This window comes from Lichenostomus cassidix, chromosome 2 (assembly GCF_008360975.1).
Source record: "Lichenostomus cassidix isolate B80296 chromosome 2, HeHo_3.0, whole genome shotgun sequence".
Taxonomy (NCBI): domain Eukaryota; kingdom Metazoa; phylum Chordata; class Aves; order Passeriformes; family Meliphagidae; genus Lichenostomus; species Lichenostomus cassidix.
In genome coordinates this window covers 7,184,560-7,207,720 of record NC_139482.1, presented here as the reverse complement: position 1 = coordinate 7,207,720, position 23,161 = coordinate 7,184,560, and the positions used below count along the sequence as shown (strand labels likewise).

The following is a 23,161-nucleotide window of genomic DNA, read 5'->3' as shown; positions in this document are numbered from 1 at the left end:
GATTGATGTTTATCTCAACAACCCATGACAAAAATCTGTTTAATTCACTCTTAAAAATCCCCCAGGACAGAGATCCCTACAGTACCCCTGGGAAACATGCCCTAACAGCTATATTTCCACCCTGTAATACTGTACAACATTTTTGTACAAATTAATTAAATTCTTTTAATCTCTTACAACATTCTACAGCCTGGAAGACTCTTACACTTGTCACAGCCCCCAGGCTCAATTCTGCCAGCATAGAAATGATGCATTTTTGTTTTACACAGTGAACCTGATCACCTAAACACATTTTCTGTGTTTTATACTATCAAACCACAGAAATTATTCTATGGAGGAAAAAGGAGGAAAAGCACAGCTTTTAAATTTGACTGTATTTGAAAATAATCTCTAACATGCCACTCTTTGTTTTCTGGGAATAATATCAGTTTAAGATATTTCCTCTGAAACCCTGATAGTGGATGGATGTAAAGCATGGATATTACAGCAAGACCCTCTCATTCAGAGTCCTGGTGCAGATCCAGAGCACCACGATTAGCTTCCATGGAGCTATTCCAGACTTCAACTTAGCGTGACATGGGTCAGAGTCTGTTCTGCAATATTTAAAGTGCTAGTACACTAATTAGTTATTAAAAATATCAGCATAATCAGAAAATGAGGACACAGCTCTCCAATAGGCAATTTAACCCAAGGCCACTGTAATAAAATTGGTGCAGAGAAATAGAACCGGAGTGCAAGCAGAAAACCACAATAGCTGTGTTATACAACTCACAATACACCATTTTTTGGAAATATTTGACTCTAGTGATACAAAACATATTTTGTGTTACCTATCCAGGGCTTCAGGGCAAATAAAACCGAATTCACTCACTGAGCACCTCTTAAGGCACTGGCAGCTGCTGGCAGAACAGCAACATCAGGATGAACCACTGGCTTCCTTCCACTGCCCCAAGGAGATCACTGACCACAGTAAATAATATTCTCTTTTCCTTCCAAAAGCCATCCTGAAGCCTGAATGATGGTGATCCAAAAATTAGAGGATGACAGGTGTTGATTTTGGCTGGCATCCTCCTTCCAAGCAACCTTCTGCAGGAAGGGAAGGTTAAAGACTGGGCTAGGCTGGCAGGGTTTCTCCTGGTGCGGTGCTGGATTTTGAAGCCAGTCCAGGTAACAGCACATTTTAAAGTTCTCAGGAGCTTGCTGATTTCTAGGCAGGCATTCACAATGTGCATTTTAAGTGGCTCCATTTCCCCTGATCTCTCCCAGCTGAGAGGGGGCAGAAGCTTATTCCTGATGATGAAATCTGTAACAGGAGCTTCCCTGGGACAGGGGAAACTCTGCCCAAGCAAGGAGCTGAGGGAACTCCTACAGAACCTTTCATGACATCATCTGGTGAAATTTAAGACTCTCTTTCCCTTTGCTTTAACATGAATGTGGCAAAATAAAATGGCATCTAGCTCATCTTCCTTGCAACAGAATTATGTGTGCTGGAAACATCCACTTCAAACCCATGGCTGAGGTAAAGAGCTGCTCTTCACCATTTGCCTGCAGCTAAACTGGGCACATTTTATGCACATTTGCTATAAATGAGTGTGCACATAAAAAGGCACAGAAATATAGTCACCTTCAATAGGCAGCTAAAGAGTGGCTGACTGGGACTTGTAGAACCCCAGGTGCTGCTCAGCAGCTGCATGGACTGAATGGGCAACACTGAATGACATCTGAAATGCAGAACAGAGGAAAACTTCCTGTTTTACTGTAGTGGCAATGGCACTGAAGCACCACAGTGCTTTTGCTACCTCACCTGAACAAGCACACAAATGAGGGAACAAATTCCATGCAGCTTCCCCCATGAAAGCCTGAAAAACATCAGCACATACTTGAGGGTAATCTAATAGTTTTAAACTTGCATTTCTGGCACTATCTGGTGTCATTTCCCAGTTCCAAGTGTTTCCCAAATTCCCTTTACCCCACAGCAGCTGTGAAGAGCTGCAAATTTACCCATGTCCATGGAATATTTTCTTTGTGACTGAAAATGTGAAAGTTCTTTAAAACCAAGTAAAATCTGTATGCTCTGTCTCTATGATTCTTCACATATCTTGCCAAAATGGAATAATTTGTAGCCCCATTAAGGCTGGTTTCTTTTACTGTCTGCAGCAATGGCTTTTGCATGGCAAGAGATTTATTTATCCAGAGTATCTTAAAAAATGCAGTGATGAGTCAGTCTAATTCTTCATCTCATTCTCCCCCACCAGGTTTTGGAGCTTCTAATTACTGGGAAAGGTTAGCCCTGCCTGTGAAATATGAGGATATGTCATCTCCTTCTCTGGTGGCACTAAGCAGGAACTTTAGGACATACTTGCTTTCAGCCTAATTATGAATGTTTCTTTTCAATTTCAGGTATAATTTAGCCATCAAAGTTCCTTTTTCTAAGCAGAAGTTCAGCATTCTCTTGTTATACAATGAAAAATTGAGCACACAGATGAGGTAGGTGAGGCACTGCTTCAGCAGACTTACTGAGTGTTTTCCCAGTACTAAGACCACTTCCAGGGAAACAGAATTAATATTTCTAAATGTAAGAAATATGTCTACTTCACTTGCTTGAAATGCTATAGGCATAAAGGGTACTGCTCAAAATAACTGATATTTGATTTGGCAGCTCCTGCCAGGCGCTGCACTTCCGAGACCAGTCATACATGTTCTAAATATACCCTCTGATATTTTTTGTGAGGTGCTGATTAAATTATGGAAAAGATTTTTCTTTATTACTGTGTTCTCTTCCCTCTCTTTATAAAGTGTACAAAAGGAACAGAGGCACTATTAGCATGAATCAGCCAATGGCTTTGGATGTCTAGTTCCCATAAGCTCAGAATGAGTTTCAGGGAAATGCATGTGAGGGGAAATTGGGAGCTTTTCCTAGATCTTGCAGCAAAAATTTCTGCAGTTTCATTGTCTTAATGACGATGACATCCTGGCCTCTCCCACCAGGTGTCACTGCGAAGTCACACAAGAGGATCTGCTGGTGATCACGCAAGACGCAGACAAAATGAAGATTAATAAGGCACAGGAGTCATCTCAGAAAAAGAGCCCTTTTTTGCCTCCTCCTCCTCCTGGTTCCTAGCCAAAAAAGAAACTCAGCAACAGCGCTGTGCACTAAGCTCAACAAAGCAGAGTATCAGCTTGAAAGGATGGCTGAGTAAAGCTGATACTACAAAGAGGTTTAAATGTGTGTTGTGGGAGCTGGGCTGGGGCTTGGCTGCCAGGAGTGCTTCCCGCTGACGTGAGGATGAGGAGAGATCCACATGGGGCATCACAGCCATGGTTTTGGGACAAAGTCTGGAATGGGGATTCTCACTTTGAGATGATCTTGAGATTTAGAAACTCACAAATTTAGAGACAACCTCTGATCCTCTGACAGTGACATGAGATAAGGGAGTAACTCACATGCAATTCTTACTTTTTATTTCAATTCTTTTGAACTCAAGTTTAGGTCTTACCAAATCCCTAATACCTAAAAATATGCCCCACAGACCAAGCTGCAAAATAGTTCCTATGTTTTTCTAGCTTCTAGTCTTACCTCTGGAGACACATACAGCAAGTTTCACACCCAGTTTTACACTTCATGCACACCATAGGACCATCTATAGGTGAAAATCCTTCCTTCCCCCCCACCAGTGACAGTAGCACACACCACTGTGTCACATCCTGCTCCCCCATGATTTCCAAGCATGCACTCAGAGCATAATTCCAGAAGTTATCCACTTTTATCTGTGAACACAGACTTATTCAGAGGAGACCACACCAGGAGTTTATAGCCCAGAGAAGGTCACTGTCCTGCTAAAGGGACCCTGAATTATCCTGCTGGGATATTCCTGCTCTGGCAGCAACGTGCCATGGAGGGAAATCCTACTGCCCCATTCCCCAGGAGTCAGCATCTCACAATCCCCAAATCAACAAACTCCCAAACTGCAACACCTCAGCCTTCTCTTTGTCACTTAACAGAATCACAGAGGTGACCTCCATCAGAGTGCCTTGCTGCCACCCTTCCTCACAGCATCTGAACAGCCTCTCCAAGTGCTTGGTGGCAAATTAAGATAATTACACCATGACAGAATTAATTTCTCTAATTAATGCTCTAAAAAAAGTGTTTCAGTGAAATTAAATTTACCTGCAACTTACTATTAAAATGTAAATTATTTTTAAGAAATTACTACTTGTATACAGATCATATAAATACTCTTATCCTACTGCTTTGGAAACCCTTTTTTGCTATAACAGCACTTGCTTTAAAATTATCTGTAAGACTTATCGTTGCTAAAACATATTCTCAAACCAACAATGATCATACAGCAAACTGAAATAAAAACCATTCTTTGCTGCTGCTATGCATTTAAATGTGTAGCTGATTTCAGCTGTGGAACTTAAAACTCTCTTTTATAGGATATCACTCGATTTTAGTACAAGCATCTATCAGGCATAGCTCTGAAAATGTTAAGTCAGACTATGAAAACATTGTCAATGCTTATTTTAGTAATAAACCCCGTGTTTAATCTATGCTTTCATGTTCCAGTAATCTATGTATCAATCTATAACCTTCCAGCTAAATGCACTAAGTAGATTAAGCTCTGATTGATTTGAAATGTTTTTCACTATATTATCAAAAGTCTACAGATCAGCATAAATACCTCGAAGAAATTTTTTCTCCTTTGGCAGATTTACAAAAGCAGAGCTTAACTTGAATCGAAATGAACTTCTGCATTTTTCCAGGGAAAAAAGCCTGTCAAATTTACTCTAAATCCGCTGTGCTTCTGGACTTAGGAAAAACCAGTGATTAATAGTACAGTGCATCTATTCTGTCGTGACAAAAGCAATGGCATTATGAAGAAAAGTGTCCCCTCCGGGTTTGCCTCCCATGTGGAGTGTCACGAGTTACCCCAAAGGGTGGCACTGCTGGGTTGCCATCTGCAGAGCTCCCTGTGGTGAGAGCTCTCAGAAAGGGCAGAGGGGGATTGTTGTTGGTGTGCTCTTGCTAGGCAGATAAAAGTCGTTAAAAGTCATCTTCCTCAAATAGAAAACATCAAGTTTCATGTTGTGTGTGCTGCATTTAGGGGAAGTGAGAAGCATGTTGTGAGCTGTCAGTGTAACACAGAGAGGAGGCTCTGCCAGGGGTCACAGAACCTCAGCCACAAAAAGAGCATGGCAGGGAGGAGGAGTGTGCTGAACTCCCTGTGATCCTGATTCTCGCAGCTCCTTTGCAGACTATCTGCTGGAGCTGGATGCACAGATGGAAGGAGATTTCTGCATATGCTCAGTGCTCATCTTGGTAGCTCACTGAGGCAGCAGCAGAGCAAACAAACACAGGTCTGAGCATCCCACCCAGCTCGGCTACAAACCACGGCAGGAATGGCTGAGGAGGAAAACCAGGCTTGAGGTGGTACTTGTCAGTCTTTGCCAAGTTTTCAAGCATTTCCAGTCAGGTAGGTTTGGGTTTAAAGTGTCCAAGTTTATCCCACTGAAGAGGTGGCATCCAAGAAAAGGAGAGACTTTGGGAAAACAAAGGCTCTGGAGTGTGTTGGCAGAGCATCCCAAGTTAAAGCTTCAGCCTCACTGGCAACAACACCTGGATTCCCTTGGACTCCTCTGGGGAGGTGTTGCTCATCTCTCAGTTGTCCTTATCCATTCACCCCCATGCAATATCCAACTTCTTCTGGCTCCTGCTCCATCCATCCATGCATGTAGACAGCTGGCATCTGGATGCTGCAGACCCATCCAACACCACAGCCCCACAGCTTGTTCAAGCATCTAGCACAAGTCCTCAGTCCTGACTCCAGTCCCAGGTTTGCCTCCATGTGGATTGCAAAAGTGATGACAAGAGAAGGAGCTTGGCTCACACAGTTCAGCTCTGCATTTGATTTTGGATTGCTATTACTTGGGAATGGTTAAATCAAGGTTTCCAATGGGACCTTCTACTCCTTGCTTGCAGAATAAGAGAATTATTTACTTCAATATAAACTGTATTTGGACACAAAGTGACATTTCCAAATCCTAATTTTTTCCAAACACACTCCCGGTGAACAGCAGGATCAGTGGTCCTAATCTGCCTCGTGCCTCACATATTACAGACCATGGCTTGGGATAACCAGACTGTCCTCAATCACACATTCATTTCTTACCCTAGCACATTAACATAAAGTTAACAAGCAAATTCATTATAGAGGGCAAGCCTGAAAGTCAATGTCAGCCAAGAAATTGCCTGAGCAATGCTGTAATTGAATAAAAATGTGTGTCAGCAAAACAAGTGTCATCCTGGGCTTGCTGGTGTGCTCTGAGTTCACAGGCTTGACAAACTCCTCTCAGCATGATGCTGTGTGAGAGACTCTGTGAGAAGACCTGAGGTACTAAAGGATGTTTATCAGCAAAATATGGGTAGTAGTAGTAGGCACATTTGACCTGCAGAGTCAAACAGGCCTGCCCACAACATCATCAGCAAATTAATAAATGAAGAGAAAGAAAATTAGCATTTTGTAACTTCTTAGCCACTTCTCTGGTAACAAAGTGTTTCACAGCACAGGGAGGGCATTTACTTGCAAATATGCTGTATTACAGTAGAAACATATATTTGATTATCAAAAATAATAAACCCCTATCAGATTTTTCCACTTGTGTGTTTGATGAATTTGTACACTGATTTATGGGATCAGCTTCTTTGGGAGGGGCAAACTTTTTTAATTCCCTCATTTTTTTAATCCAGTGACCTCAGTCTAGCTGTAATATAGAAAAATGCAGGTAGTGATTCCTACTTTTACACCAATTACCTATTAATGGCATTTTGCAAACTATTCTGTTCTATTAAGCCTCAAGGAAACTGGAAGCAGACAACAGGACACAGTTATAGATTTATCTGGAAACTTTCTCTCTGCAGAGGTAAGAAAACCTTGGGACTATGCTGGGACCTGTGGGAGAAAGTGTGACTTTAGAGGGAAGTTCTGTCACTGGAAAAAGACATTGCCAGGTCCCAAAGGCAGGATCCTTGTGGGAAGGAAGAACTGCTGGCAGCAGCATCAGTCAGCAACAGAGACAGATGCATATTGTATGCCTGTTTTGTGTGTATATGTATATATATATATATATATATATTTTTGTGTATTAAAATTTTTATTCTGATATATTAGCTTAAAAGCCCCCAACAACCCCCAAAAGAACTGGGGGTTATGGGGCTCCTTTCCTAAGCTAGTGAGTAGCTGAGATTGCTGTTCAAGCAGCTGCTCACAGGCACCTCAATGGCCATTTGCCAGCTGAAAGGATCAAAGTAAAGCAGTGCTCCAGAGATGACCCTCCACCCTGTCAGGTCCATTTTCACGGGAAAAAAACCACTTACTGGGGTCTGCTTTGAGAATTTTTTCTAGGTGGCAAGATCTGGGCAGCTTCCAAGGCCCACCTAGTTCTGTGGAAAACAGCTAATCAAGTAAAATTGTTTCCTCGCTTTTTCCTTTAAAGTAAAATCCCTTTTCCTCCCCATTTCTGTCCTTTTCTGTGATTTGAAAACTGGCACATCTATGAGTGATTGCAGGTGCCATTAAATAATGAAGCAGTTCTGTTCATTAAAGCCCAGTGATTTATTACCTTTGGACTGAGGGAAAGAAAACAGCCTGAAAACAGAATTCTTACATCATTTCACATTATTTCCAGTCCAGAACATCAGGCAACTGTTAGAACAGCAGATTTTCAGCTCCGTGGTCCACCAGTGCCCAGAAAGGCAGTGCTGGGTTGTCTAATTCCAGCAAGTTCTGTAATTCTAGAGTGTAACTTCAACTCATAACTAACTGCTGCCCTAAATGTTGTGTCCTACCTTCATAGAGCCAGTCGCTGAGCCCATTGAAAATAACACCTTCCTTTCCTGTGGAGACCACTCGGATGGCTTGTTTCCCCACATGGGCACAGTAATAGATGTTATTCTCAAAGATAAATATCTGATTTGAAGGGAAAAAAAAAAAAAGAAAAAGAGAACAGCATTAAGCAGTGGCTCCAGCACAAAATGTTGCATTTTGCTTTTACAGTAATTGGCAGCACAAAATCACATATCACAGTTTTATGGCATCTTTTGTCAAAAAAAAGGGATTTCCACAGCTTGCTTCCAATGCCATCAGCTAATAGAAAGATGCTAATTTACACAAACTGAAGCCTTGGTGCTTTGATACAAGCTTTATTTGTCTCACTCCTGTCTTCATTTCAGAAATTGAACAGTTCAGTTAGAGGGCATGAGATGAAGGATGCCATCACTCAGGATTTTGAAGAAGTGGTCCAGGGCACAGTGGCAGTTTGTAGAGCTGATGCTGATGTTATGTGGTGACTGAGCTGGCTACTGAAATGGCTTCTTGCTTTTTTCCAACTGCTCCTGCCTCCTTAAAACACAGCCAGAAATCTTTGAAACAAATCTGAATCTCATTTTTAATGCAGATCCAAGGAGACAACTCTTGCTATAGAATAGGGATGGTGTAAGTGATGATACCACCTTGGCCAGCTGAGCAGAGAGAGGTTGCTGTTCCAGCTGGGAGCAGGAGTATGTGCTCCAAGGACCCAGAGGAGTGTGACAGACCTCCCACTCTGCCCCTGTCCCCAGCCAGGTCACCTTCCCACAGGGACAAGGTGGGTGGGACAAAGGCATCCCTGGGGTCTCACCTCCCTGCCAGCATGGGCCCAGCTGCCCATAACCTCCAGACCATCTCTGGGAGCATTTCCCCTCCTTTTGTAAAAATGTAGTGGATTCAGGTTGCTGAAAGATTAAGTGATCAAAATGTCCCAGGAGCTCAGAGTTCCTTGGGAGGACAAGGGAAGACTCACACCAAGGATTGACATTAGGAACCTATGCCTGGCTCTGCAAACACCTGCTCACACAGCTGGTGCTGTCTGTGGGAAAACAAATACATATTGGAGAGGAATTTAGAAATAATAAACTCTTACCAATCATAAAAAATTCAATTCACGATTGTCCGGAAAGCAGTCTAACACAGGACTCCCAAATAAGCCTTTTATTTTTTCTTAAAGCAAATTTGTTTAAGAGAGTTGTTAGATCTACTGCTATTAAATGTTCCTGTGAATCAGACTCTTTATTTACATGTTTAAATGCTGATCAGGAAGTAAAATTTTAGCAAATCATTAATAATAATAATATTGTTCCATGGCATCAGTCTTTATCACGTGGTTAAATGCTTTGTTCTGTGTTCCTTTGTCATTGATAACACAGGTCCTGTCCCCTCACCCCAAAATGAAACACATCCTGCTCTAAGGAGAACCATAGAATCATAGAATTACTTGGTTGGAAAAGACCCTTAAGGTCTTTAAGGTCCCACCCAAACCATTCTATGATTTTAAGACCACTGAGTCCAACCATTAACCCAGCACTACCAAGGCCACCACCAAACCATGTCCCTCAGTGCCACATCTACACACCTTTTAAATACCTCCAGGGATGGTGACTCCACCACTGCCCTGGGCAGCCTGTTCCAGTGCTTGACAGCCCTTTCTGTGAAGGAATTGCTCTTAGAATCCAATCTAAACCTCCCTTGCACAACTTGAGGCTATTTCCTCTTATCAATTGCTCCTTGGGAAAAGAGACTGACCCCCACCTTGTTACAACCTCCTTCCAGCTGGTTGTGGAGAGTGATTAGGTCTCCCCTGAGCCTCCTTTTCTCCAGGCTAAACAATCCCAGATCCCTCAGCCACTCCTCATAAGATTGGAACTCCACACCCTTCCCCAGCTCTGTTGCCCTTCTCTGGACATGATCCATCACCTCAATATTTCTCTTGTACTGAGGGAACTGAACACAGGGTTTGAGGTGCAGCCTCACCAGTGCCCAGTACAGGGGGACAACCACTGCCCTGGTCCTGCTGGCCACACTATTGCTGATACAGCCCAGGATGTCATTGGCCTTCCTGGCCACCTGGGCACAGCTGGCTCATGTTCAGCTGCTGTTGATCAGCACCCCCAGGTCCTTTCCTGCAGGGCCTCTTTCCAGCCACTCTGTCCCCAGCCTGTAGCACTGCCTGGGTGGCTGTGATCCAAATGCAGGACCCAGCACTTAGTCTTGTTGAACCTCACACCATTGGCCATTTTTGTAGATGGGCGTCACTTTTGCTAACCTCCAGTGAACTGAGCCCTCCCCAGTTAGCCAGGACTGCTGGTAAATGATGGAAATTGTGCCAGTGAGCACTTCTGGCAGCTCCCACAGTACCCTTGGGTGGATCCCATCCAGTTCCATAGGTCTGTGTGTGTGTCTAGGAGGTGTGGCAGGTCACTGACCCTTTCACCTCGGATTATGGGGGCTTTATTCTTCTTCCCATCCCTGTCTCTAATATATTTTTAAACTATTCAAGATGAAAAGATGTATCAGTAAGCTGTTTAGACTGAAATGCAAACTGTTAATATAATTTAGTAGACGTATACAGATAGGTTTTTATACACTTGAAGATATTGGAATAAATGTTATGTATCTTTACCACGATACTAGGATGCAATTTCTCATGTTATTAAAAGACAGAATTGGGAAAAATATTTGCTTTCATTTTCTGTTTCACATCCTATTACAGTATATGTTTCAGCCAAAGATGAGCTGGAAAGATTCCAGAAGAAAGTATATAACTTAATTTAATTTTGGCAGGAGTTATAGCAGGTTTGCCTAAAGGTAAAGATTATTACTGAAACTGTAGCTTGCTCTTCTTCCTTTTGAACTAAGAAGAGCTTCATTCAATTAATAGGTTTTGAAAGTAAAAAAATACATTGTGGAAGATACTACATTCTCTTTCCTACCTTGAATTCTAGTGAACAGAGGAGCCAGATAAAGGATTTCAAGTGAAGAATTTTATGTCTTAGCTAATCTGCATATGGGGAGGTTGTTGAAGCTTAAATGTGCATAAAAATTGTGAAGACAAAGCAGAATAAGATATTCTGGGTCCAAAAAAAGGCAAATCTCTGTGTCTGAGTGCTAAACGTGCTGGGGGTGCTTGGGTGAGAACTCTTCTGTGACATGCACACTATTAAGTGGATTTATTCAAGTGATGCAACCCTTCCCTTGCCCAGATTCTTCCAGCAAAATAAGGTTTGCAATATTTTATATTGTATTCAATGTTATATGAGTTTACAGGAAAAATAAAGAAGGTGGATTGACAACCTGTTCCCACCCTTCCTTTTTTAAAGCATTGCAATGTTTTCCATCTTCACTGTTTGGTCTTTCAAAGCTTCATTGCACTCATTAAGCTGTGTGAGGCATTTGGTAGCTGCAGTGGAAAAATAATATAGTGCTCTGACTTCAAACTTCCCATATAATTCAGAGCCAAACTGCAGCACCTCATGGAGATTTAAAAATTATCCTCCAAACTACAGTGCCTTGTACCCTAAAAATGTCAACCATAATCAAGATAAAAGATAACTGAAGCAGCACAAGGAAGATTTCTGTGTAATGTATCTTATAAATTAAGAAAAAGCTTTTGGACTTCTGTTATTCATCAAGAAAGAAATGTCTTTGGATTACTTCACATCCCATGTTAGAAACATATTTGAAATTATTGTGAAATACCTGTGTAACATTTTTTACTGTTTTGATTTTATGGCATCAAAGCAGTGTTTTCTATCAAATGATCAATCCTGTCAGCTAATTAGAGGTTAAGAAATTTTAGTAAGGAAAAATAGCAAAAATATGTACAGACATCACTTTCACATTATTTTATGCCAGCTTTGCATAGCACTCCTAGACAAATTTAAAATGATGACAGAAGGGATCAAGCTCAGTTTTATGCCTCTCTGTACAGGAGACAAAGAGCAGAGCCCAAATTTCTGCTGTCTTCTCTTCTGGTGTGCATTTCTGAGCACGACTCTACCCCAGACATCCTTGCAATACATGTGCCTTAAAACCCAACACTGAACACAACTCATGGCATGGGAAATCAACCTGTGCTAAGTCAGGAAGGTCCCTGTGTTGAATACCATGTCCATTTTTATCATGAGCCATTCAGTGTAGAGGAAAGAGAAGATGTTCTGAAAGAAGTAAGAAGAATGGGAACATCCATACATAGATAGAAGAAATTGCAAACTCTACAGAATAAATAAGGAAGAGGTAAGTTTTAAATGCTAGTGAACAGGACACAAAAAAAAGGAAAAATACATTTTCAACATTTTATTTCTCCAAAACAACAGGCAAACCAATGAAACCTAGAATATTTTTCCTAAAGAAATCAGAATTAACACATGGAACTTCTTGCCACTGGATCTAGAAGAAGACCTCTCTTTCTGCTGGATATTTTAACAGATGCCCAAAAAGATTAAACACTCAAAAATAACTGGAACATCTGAAGGGATTAAGATAAAGTTTGGGGTTTTTCAAATGCATTCACTTAATCCCAGGATAATAAAAATCAATGGAGATTTTGCTGTTGGCTTTCTGTGGCTCAGGATGTCACTTGACACTTTCAGATATAACCCTTTAGCCTCAGGTATCAACACACCACTAACTCCTGTGGTCTGGGGAGAAATCTCTGCCTCTTTGGAACTGCTGCTAGCATTGATTACTTCAAACCATTTGACATCCCTGCCTGACACAACTAAAATTGGAGGAAAAAAAATATGAGACTGATTGGATCAGAAGCCTGAGACAGGAAGAAAAGTCAAAGATTAAGTATTCAGTAAGACAAATTTATACAGTAGAGTAAATATTTGATCTAACGACAAATTAAACTTAATTCACTTCAAACATACAAGAGCCTTAACAACACTGATTGATTCAGGGAGGATTTGTGCAAAATGTTTTTGCAACTGCTTAAGGGCTTCTAAAAGAATGCTCTTTACCAATCTGACCCAGAGTGGTATTCAGTAATTATGCTGTGGTAATTAAAATATTGGTACTTTTAAATGGATGAATTTATGGATTCTTTTCAGGAATATAATGAAAGACTATTAAGACTTAAAATAGTCTTTAAGATTTTAAGACTAAAAAAGTCACAATGACCAAAGATTTTGAGCAGGTGAAAACTACATCTCCTTTTACAGATGCTCAACCCACTTTCCTTCCAGCCAAAGAGGTGTGTGAAATTCCTATTTCCCTATAGATCAAAAGAAAATAAATTCATGTGCACTAATCTGCATTTTTACTGCTCCTATTTATTTTCCAAATGTAGGGTGGCATTCTAAGTTTATGTTCTCTTTACCCCACAATTTCTGACTTATAACTTGTCAACTGAATGAGCTGCATCACTCAAATTTAGCATAAAGTTAATGCCTGGATGCTTATTACTTTAAATTATTAGCACATTGAGAAGTGTAAATGTTTCCTACACATTAAAAGGCACCTTTTACTCACTGCAAGGCAAGCCCACAGGATTTATCTGTGAGAGAAGAGATAACATGGAAAGGTCGGCCCTTTGACATGGAAAGTTTGATCAACAAGAATGGTTGTTCATGTACAGAGTGGCACAAAGCCTTTCCTTGACACATTGTGCTGGGTTTGGCTGGGGTAGAGTTAAATTTCTTCCCAGTAGCTGCTATGGGGATGTGTTTTGGGTTTGGGCTGAGCACAGGGTTGATAATCCGGAGATATTTTTGTTATTGCTGAGCAAGGCTTACACAGAGCTGAGGATTGTTCTGCTCTTTGCACTGCCACACTGGCCAGGAGGCTGGGGGTGCCTGAGAATTTGGGAGGAGACACAGCCAGGACAGGTGACCCCAGCTGTCCAAAGGGACATTCCAGACCACAAGGTATCATGATGAGTGTGTAAAGTGGGAAGGAAGAAGGAGGAAGGGGGGGATTTTCAGAGCCATGGCTTTTGTCTTCCCAAGTCACTGATACACAGGATGGAGCCCTGCTCTCCTGGAGATGGCTGAACACTGCCCAGCCATGGGAAGCAGTGAATTAATTCCTTGTTTTGCTTTGCTTGTGTGCACAGCTTCTGCTTTCCCTATTAAACTGTCTTTATCTCCACCCACGAGTGCTCTGGATTTTACTCTTCTGGTTCTCTTCCTGATCCCACTGGAGCAAGCAGCTGTGTGGGGCTTGGCTGCTGGCTGGGGTTAAACCACAAAACCCTGCTTTAAATTCAAAATCTGTTCAAGCTTCCTTTGAGGCCTAAAAAAACCAGGCAAAAAATGGAAGACACAGTGAGTGGGGAAATAGAACTACAAATCAACACTCTATTCTCTCTTCATCCAACATGATGTACTTCATAGTTTCCTGTTTTTAATGTAAAACATTCTGTTATTTTTTCTCTTTCTGCCCTTTTGTTGGAAAAACAGTTTACCTGGGAGCATAGTTTGAAAAATAAAAAAAGAAACAGAATAATTTTAAAACTTTATGCATCTCTCAGACATGCTTGTATTTATTTTGCAGAGTCAGTAAAAAAAAAAAAATCTGTGAAAAGTGATAGACTTGCCACTGGTCAAAGCTGAGCCCATCTGGGACACTGCTAGTGCATTTGTGAAAATGTTTTTCTGAAAGGGTAAAAATGCTGGTTTTGTATGTAAGTGAGAGGAGCTAGAAAATGAGATAGAAACAGCCCTGCAGACACCATGGTCAGTGGAGAAGGAGGGGTAGGAAGGGAAGGTGTGTCTAGTTTTGTTTCATTTCTCACTGTCCCAGCCTGTTACAATAAATGCAAATTATCAAATTCATCTCCCTAAGTTGAGTCTCTTTTGCCCTGATGGTAACTGGTGAGAAATCCCCCTGTCCTTAACTCCACCCATGACATTTTCATAGAATTTTCTCCCCCAGCCCTGTTGGGAAGAAGGAGTGATAGAGCAGCTTGGTGGGCAACCCAACACAGTAATTCCACTAGGGGATTTAAAATCCCTTTAATCATGGACTTTTTTTAACTTTTCAGCATAAGATACTTCCTAAGAATAGTCTAACTCCTATCCATCTTCTTTTGAGTTTCAATGATAGGAATGTTTTGTGCTGAACTGTATATTATCTACATATTTATATGGTGTTATTCATCTCATTGATTGGAAAGTCTCTGGAAAATACACAGATTTATCTTACCAATATGTTCAGGAAGTAGAAAAGTATTAAGTCTTTATTTATATGCTAAGTAGCTGGCTGAGGTCTGTAACAGAGTCACAGCGTGTAAATGAGGTTTGGAAATGTCACAAGTAGTTCTGATCGTGATCAACCCCTCCTGGAAATGCACATACAGAAAGATCTCTCCCTTTTTTCAACAGTTTCTAGTGCTCTGTAATTCCATCCAAGTATTTTGGAGCTATCCCTTCTTGAGCCAGTTTTGTTTTCACGCTGCCAGATGAAACCTGGAAGCTGAGGACTGTGAAAATGAAAAGCTTCAGACAGAGAGAGATTCCCTGCTGTTTGTTCAAGTCAAAACCTGTTTGTACCACACAGAATTAGCATGGGCCCATCCTCACCCATGTAGCATCTCGAAGCAGATGCAATAATTGTGTTTTCATTTCGTGATACCGAGGAAGTGTGACGAGCATCCTACCGGAAAGGTCTTGGCATTTTGCAGTTATTGCTCTCGCATCAACTTGGGCAGAAAAAATGTGTGATCAATTCAAAATCAGCTCTAAAGCTTGTTGCTGATTGATTATGCATTATTTAATGTATGCTCTGCCAATTTCTTCTTTTGAGTCTCATAAAATGCAAACTTTGATTGTCAAATAGCTGGCATTAATGTATTCTGTCATTAGTGTTTTTCCTAATGCATATGATGTGATTACACCAACTCTTATCAGTTCTTCAAAAAGGGTAATAAAGCCGTAAACTGCTCCTCACCAGTGAGCTTGCATAATAAGATCTAGTATTTTAATTAGATTTTTCTTGTTGCCATTTAAATATGGTTTGATAGCAGGTGATAAAAAAGATACAAGACAAAAAAACTTCAAAATATTTTCATTTCCTCCTCAATTGGTTCATGTTAATAATTTAGGAAAGAGACAGATGGCAATTATGATGGAGGAGTGAGATAAGGAATTTTTAAATCAACTTTTTTTCTTCACAAAATGAAAACGTCATTATTAAGACCAGTGATGAAACAATGAAACCTTTCCTCACAATCAGCACATTGCAGAGAATCACATCTTAATAAATAATTGACAGAAAAGGCTACAGTTTCAGTTTTTCATACCAGGGTTTATCTTTCTTTTAATTCAAAGTAAGAACCTAACTCCTTAAGACACCAGGGATTTAGAAGACATAGCAGTTTCTGAAGAGATAAAGCTTTGTTTAATTCAACTTTATCTTGCCCAGACAGAGGCAAAGGTGATGTTTACATTAAAATAAGGACTACACCTGTTTGAAATAATTCTGCAGGGAAGCTTCCAGGATAGAGAAGCAGAAAAAAACCCCAGGAGACAACTACAGCTAGAGAATACAGTAGTGCAGATTGATGTGTGTAAGAATCATGGTGATCCATGAACACATCAAACCAAAATTCATGACTTCTCACTGGGGATGGAAGACTTGAACACATGTGATTCCAGTGGTGCAAAAGCTTAGCTGCATGGAAATCAACACAATGAAAGGAAATGCAGCTGTTTGTGCAAGGGAAATCACCGGAATTACTGTAAAAGTCAAACAAAAAATCTGCTGCCTTCAGTGGACTTGATTGCATGTTTGGTAAAGGAAGTGTAGAAGAGTCATCACCAGTAAATCATGCAAATCTCCTGATTTTAGCCATATAGCTCAGAAACTGCCAATATACCTTGTCAAATAATCATTAAGACCTTAATTTTGCTTTCATCACATGATCAGCAAAACGACTAAAATGTCAGAGAGAATGGGAAATCTTTCCTTCATGTCTTCAAATAAAGAAATATTTCCTATATCTGTGAACAGTGTGCAGAGCTCCTGAAAAGTGTCCTAAGGATTCCCCATAGGGGATGTAGCTCTCCAGGTCTGGAGGTGACTTCTCTCTGGGGCTGGGGAAGGTGATCACCTTGTAGGATGTGAGTTTGGGTGGAGGAAGGAAAGGAGCAGTGGGAAGATCTGATACCAACCTGTTGGCCAAGAAAAAGTAGATGTGCCCATCTTCATATAAATGAAAGAAGCCTCACATTCAAACACCCTGATCCTCATGGACCTTAACCTTTATCTCCTGGAGGGTCAACAGTGTGAGCAAAATTATCCAGGAGGTCTGTGGAAGGCATTGATGACATTGTCCTGACACAGGTGATGAAGGAGCTGACAAAGGGAGATGCTCAGCTGGACCTCAGACTTTCAAACTAGGAGAAATTGCAGGAGAAGATGAAAGCTGGGAGCAGCAGAGGCTGCATACACCATGGAGTGGTGAAATTCAGCATCACAAGAGGAAATATGGCAAAAAAAGCATTAAGCCCTGGAATTCAGGAGAGAAGACTTTGGCCTGTTCAGAAACTTGCTTGGCAACATCTCACTTGGATTCTCTCAGGAAATCAGTAGAGTTTTTAAGATCTTGTGGGTTTAGATGCCTTTAGACAATCCAAAATTGTCAAAACTAATACTTGAGATAAAGTCCCATATAGAAGTAAGTACAGATTTCTATGATATGGAGACACATTCCCAAAATTTTTCCTTTTAAATTTGGTACAGCAGAGATTTTTTTTCCTCTTGATTCTCCCCGCTCAAGTCCTACAGTGGATTAATATTCTTATCGGGTTTCTACAAGCTTTTTTACATTTTTGACATCACATTACAAATGCAGTGAATTTCCATTTGTATTCTGTGAGCAGGTTAGACCACAACACGTACAGATTCTAATCACACCTAGAATCTGCCAAAGCACAGCCAAATAAACAATTATCATGATTCTGGAGATTTAAAAAGATATGTTTCAAGGAAAACGTGCTGTCCTATTTTCTGTTCTTCAGGGGAAGAAAAGAGGGTTTGTTTCACCTCAACAAAGAGAATCATGTCTGCTTGTATTTCATTGCCCTGTGTTCTAATGGGGTTATTTTAATTTATAACTGCCTTGTTATATAAAAGAATGTAGTAGTAAATGTACCATTTAGTATGGAACTCTGATTCTGCTTTTAAGTTCTGCTTGATGGATTATCTTGTATTCTGTAACCTAATATCACTGATGGTTATGTAGGCCATCACTATAAATTAGATTATTTAATGTGAGATGATACAGTGTTTCATTTAAAACACTTTATTGCATTACAGAAAGAATACCTGACTAAGAAGAGCACAGAGACTATTTGTGTCAGCAGAAAGAAACTGGCACTGGGGATTCAGGATTCCTCCTGGTGCACATCTGACCTTGGACAGTGAGCCAGCCAGTGCAATATTCCTCTTAATTACCCTCCACACCTATTCCAGCAGGTGAGGAGTAGAGCTAGCAGGATTGTTCCTGACGTTTTCCATGTCTGATGAATGGCTCTTCCTGGGAAGGAGAGACCAGCACCACAATCCAAGGTGGAACATCCCTTGGGTGGCACTGCTTTGTCCTGCTTGTGGCACCTAGTATGTGTCACTTCAGCCCACTGTCAGCAAGGACTGCTATCTCAATCCAAAGGCAACTCTTTTCATGGCACAAACCAGCAGCTTTCAAGAACAACACTTTCCATGAGCACACATTTCAATGGACATCACTCCCAAAGCACTGCTTTGTAAGATGCCAGGAGCACTTGTGCAAAAAGATACTTCTAGCAGTTAGATCTCTGAAGTGAAAACTACTCTTAACAAAAAGAATTGTTCAATATCCATAAATCTCAATTGGAATTCAAGGAATTTCTGTAATAGGAAGGGATTATTTTCAGTGGAACTGACCCAATGCTGGAGTGTTTTACTGCAAGGAATATTGTATAGTAGCAGGTAAAGAAATGTAGTAACATATAAAGGAAAAGAATTCAGTACTTTCCTTACAGAGGAACAACATGGTGAGTTTCTCTAAGCCAGCAAATCCATGGATATATGCATTTCTTGTGAGTACACACTCAGCTTCCTTAATGCAGGCTGTGAATGTCTGCAATATTTAATGTATGAATTCTCTAAGTCCACTTTAAGGTAGGAATATATTGCTGTAACTTCACCAAAAAAACAAAGTGACATATAAAAAAACCACAGAGGAAGCCCATGGCAGTCTCACCCCCAGGGGAAATGCCTGCATCATCCTATGTCTCATATTTGGGTCTAAAGGCAGTTACTTTCTGATTCCTTGGTAAAACTTCTATGGCAAATAATCAATTTAATTTTTCCCTCTGAAATCTTTCACGCCCACAAAAAGAGCAACATCTTATTTAAAATAAAGTCTCCTATATCTTCCTTCAGTAACATTTATTGCAACATCATCAATTACCTTAAATATCTTGCCCTTTTGCCACCTGATGAAGATGCAGTACCAAGGATGCTGAGAGGGGAAGAGATGTGATCATTTCTCAGCAAAGAACATCACACTGACTGTGCCAAAGCCTCCCTTTGGGGAATGAGGACCCAACATCAAGCCCAGGGGTGCCAAAGGAATGACAAGGATGTGAAAAGTTAAAAATAGGACACTGCTACCACTGTAACCAAAGAGAACGTATCAAAGGCAAAAAAAAAATAAAAAAAAAAGAAATCAACAAACAAAACAAACCAAAACCTCAGGTGCTCAGTGTCTGTGTAATATATCTTACTGAAATATACCCCCAAAATTTCATATTCTGACACTGGAGAAGGGGATGAGGAAGAGATGGCACATTATTATGCTGAAATTGTTGCTTTTCCAGAATGCAGGGACCATGTTAAAACTTGCCTGAATATCCCTCACCATGCATAAACAGGGCTTACATAGACATTGGGGATGGGGGGAGAGAGAAACAGGGCAGAGGTTTTCTTCCTTGCCACTAGCAAGATAAGCAAGCCAGAATAATTGCACACAGCAGACCACAGCTAAATATTGATTCAGGTGTCATTGCAAAAAGAAAAGGTGAGAGAACAGCAGCTTGAAAATAATGATGCAAAAATCTGTGAGAGAATGGTAGAGACAAATAGACCTACAGCAATTATACGCCGAGCAGTTCAAAAGCCCTGCTGGAATAGGAACAACAGCAGATGATTCAGTGCCTCCTGTGAAAATGGTCCTCTTCCCTTGATATCTGTGCAGCCCTTCTGCCTGGAACTAAGCTGGCATGACAGGCACAAATTCATGCAAAGAAAAAACTTCTAATTAGAGGAGTCACTCCAGTTTAGTTCCAGGTGTCATCACTTAACCTGCTTTTTTTGCATCCAGTTATCCTAGCTGGCAAAACATTGTACTACAGCATTACAAAAAAACAGGTAAGTGAGATGGATAGGTTCTGGTCCTGTGCAGCAGGACTTACCATTCAAATGTTTTATATAATAAAAAAATCCAATGTTTCTCTTAATCATATTGCACTTTTTTAAACAGCAATATTAATGACAATAAGCTGTTTACCAGCATGAGCATTCACTGTTTGAAGGCACCTGCAAACTGCTAACATGGTAGGGGCTGAAAGAATCAATCCTCCTTTTTTTTTCCTGGCATTTGCATTTCCCTGAAATAGAGATTTCTTATTGCATCTTCTGCTCCTGCTGTGAAACTTAGCTTCTGTTACCTTAGAACAAATTATAAACTTGATTGCAGCACAATCTACAGGAATGAGAGTTAGTCCCTGCTCCAAAAAGAGTTGACACTGAAAAAGGCTTGTTGCCTATGAATGCAGGAAAAACCTGTTTTGACCCTTCTGTGGGGCTGCAGTAAGTGCCAGGGCATCCCAAACTTCCACCAGCCCAAATCCTCTTTCTGTATATTTTTGGTACTTAACAGTGTAAACAGTAACAGGCTGACTGGTCAGGAGAACCTTAAAAAAAAATACTTCTCTTTGTAGAAGAATAAATGCTATGATCTATGAGAGAGATTTTTTTAGAATTGTAAGTGCTGCCTTTTAAGTTGTGCAGAACTTCTTCCCCCAGCATCTGATGTGTCACCATTACCATTAATATCTGTCAGGACTGTTACAGATTCTGATTTTGAAAAAAAACAAAAGAAAATAGCAGCACAGCAGAAGTGCTTCTGCTTTTGAAATTGGAGTTTAAGAGCTCCTGTGAACTGTATTTAGTGCTGCCTAGGCAGACAAATATTCAGTGCATTTTATTAGAGCAGGCTCCTGCTTCCTCCTTCCCTTCAGCAGTAGGGCCCATGGATATTGCCAGCTTGTCCTTGATGCAAATACTTTGAGCCAGGATGTGCTCATTTTGGGATAACTCTGATAAATGCCTCCTGAAAGCTTTGGCTTTATTGGATTCCTTGAGCACCTCAGCTATGGACATGCAGCAATGGACAGCCTCTTGCTCCTGAAGCACTCCCTGACTTCAGCTGTGCTGCCAAGCAAAACAGCAAAGGAAACCTCTTCCCACTGCTTTTGCTTTCCTTGATAAACAGACAGGTCTGAGCCTGTCAGCCACACAAGTTTTGTCAAGCTGAGTTAGGATCACAGGCACTCTTAACACTTCCTTAGATACTTTGGGGGCAAATGTACCACGGGAGCATTATGTGAGCTCTTGGCATGTGGGCAGAGCTTTGGAACAGGAGATGGAACACGATGAAACTGGTAAAATATTCCAATAAGATCAATTAACAGACGGGTTTTATTTTTTTTTTGGTGGCAAAATCAGAAGTGGGTAGCTGTTGAGTCATAGATGGCATGATCAGAAAAAGAGAAGAAATCTAAGGAGTGAAGATTCTTGTGCAGATAAGCACACCCAGAACAGGACAAAGGTACAGATGAACACTTTTTTTGCAGTCCTGTCATGCCACCCACAGCCTCATTTTGCTGGAAAGTATCACACAAACTGAGAATAGTACAGCCTGTTCGCTAAAAAAACACCAAGCACCATGCTGAAGGCCAGTGGGCTGATGAAACTGAATACTAAGTGTGACTTTGGGCTGTCAGGTGCACCCTGGAGAGGATGGATTTTTCCCACAGGCATTTTGCATAGTCATTTACACCCACCAATAGTGAATACATCACACGGCTGTTCCAAGTTCACAGTGTTTTCCACTTATTCCATAAAGGCATAAATGATGACTCATGCTGCAGGACAAATGAGAGGAATGAGCCCTTTATTAACAGCCAGATTTAGGGAATGTTTTCCCTCTTGCATTGAAATTAGTGGCTCTCTTTCTAATGACTCTGGAGCTCACTCTGGTGAGGGCCTCCATTCCTCCAACAGCTTTGTGAGACTTAATTTGTCAAGACTTTGGCTGAGATCAGAGAAAAGCTGAAGCATTTTTCTGAGATGCCAGGAGTGAGAGCTTTTTTGCATTCTGATCTGACAGGTTTTCTCTGATCCAGTGTCTGCCATTATTTAAACAGCTCAGCTGGCATGTGTGGCATTCTGCAGGCTAGTAAGAAGTCAAGAACCATGCTCTGAGGAGTTAATCATCTAAAAAATTGGCATATAATTTAATGAGAAAGGACAAAATAAAGCAAGATAAATAGAAAATTGCTGCTGGGAATATTCCACTATATTTTTAATCGCAGAGAATGCAGATCATTCGGGCTCCTTCTGCTTCAGATTTGCTTCTTTTTTTGAATGATTAGACATGCAAAAGAGAAAGAGGTCAGGCACAGCAACCCAAAGTTCCCCTAGGAAGGATGAAATAGAGGCTACAAAGAGGATAAAAATTTTGGAAGCAAGCCCTCTTACTCTCCTGCCTTGCCTCTCCTTTGTGTTGCCAAAAAAGAACAAACCAGCAGATTTCAAGGGGAAGACTTTTTTATTTCCTGAAAATTGGGGTATCTTCAAGGTGATGCAAAACCCACTTGCCCTTCACTCCCACCTTTCCTGGGAGATGCAGCAAGAAATTGGATTGAGGCTCCAGGGCTGACACACACTTAGGTCCCTTATTTCTGCTGTGGGATCACCCAAAAAACACCCTCAGGAACCTCCTGGAACCAGAGGAGCTGACTTGTGCTTCCCACTTACTCTTTTCCCTCCCACTCAACATATTTTCCCTCTTTTTTCCTGCAACACCACTCAATGTAAGTTCAGAAAACACATTCCTATTAACAGATTTTATTAGACTTTAATTTTTCTCTGTCTTTGCATTTGATGTTGTCTCCACAGAAGCTGACATGAATTTCACTGGCAATTATATTCTGACTAACCCAATTAGTCCTGAATTGCAGAACAGTGAAAGTGGTATATTTCTAGATTTCATTTATAATGCTTGTAGGTTTTTT

General features: G+C 40.8%; 1 protein-coding gene across 5 annotated transcripts in view; it reads right to left on the bottom strand.

The window, feature by feature from the left end:
* DPP6 (dipeptidyl peptidase like 6) overlaps positions 1-23,161 on the bottom strand; it is a 526,589-nt gene that overhangs the window by 71,919 nt on the left and 431,509 nt on the right. For all 5 annotated transcript variants that reach the window (XM_085050257.1, XM_085050259.1, XM_085050255.1 and 2 more), the window contains exon 8: positions 7,850-7,970. In XM_085050257.1, coding sequence (XP_084906383.1) covers positions 7,850-7,970 — 121 coding nt within the window. The remainder of the gene's footprint in view (positions 1-7,849; positions 7,971-23,161) is intronic.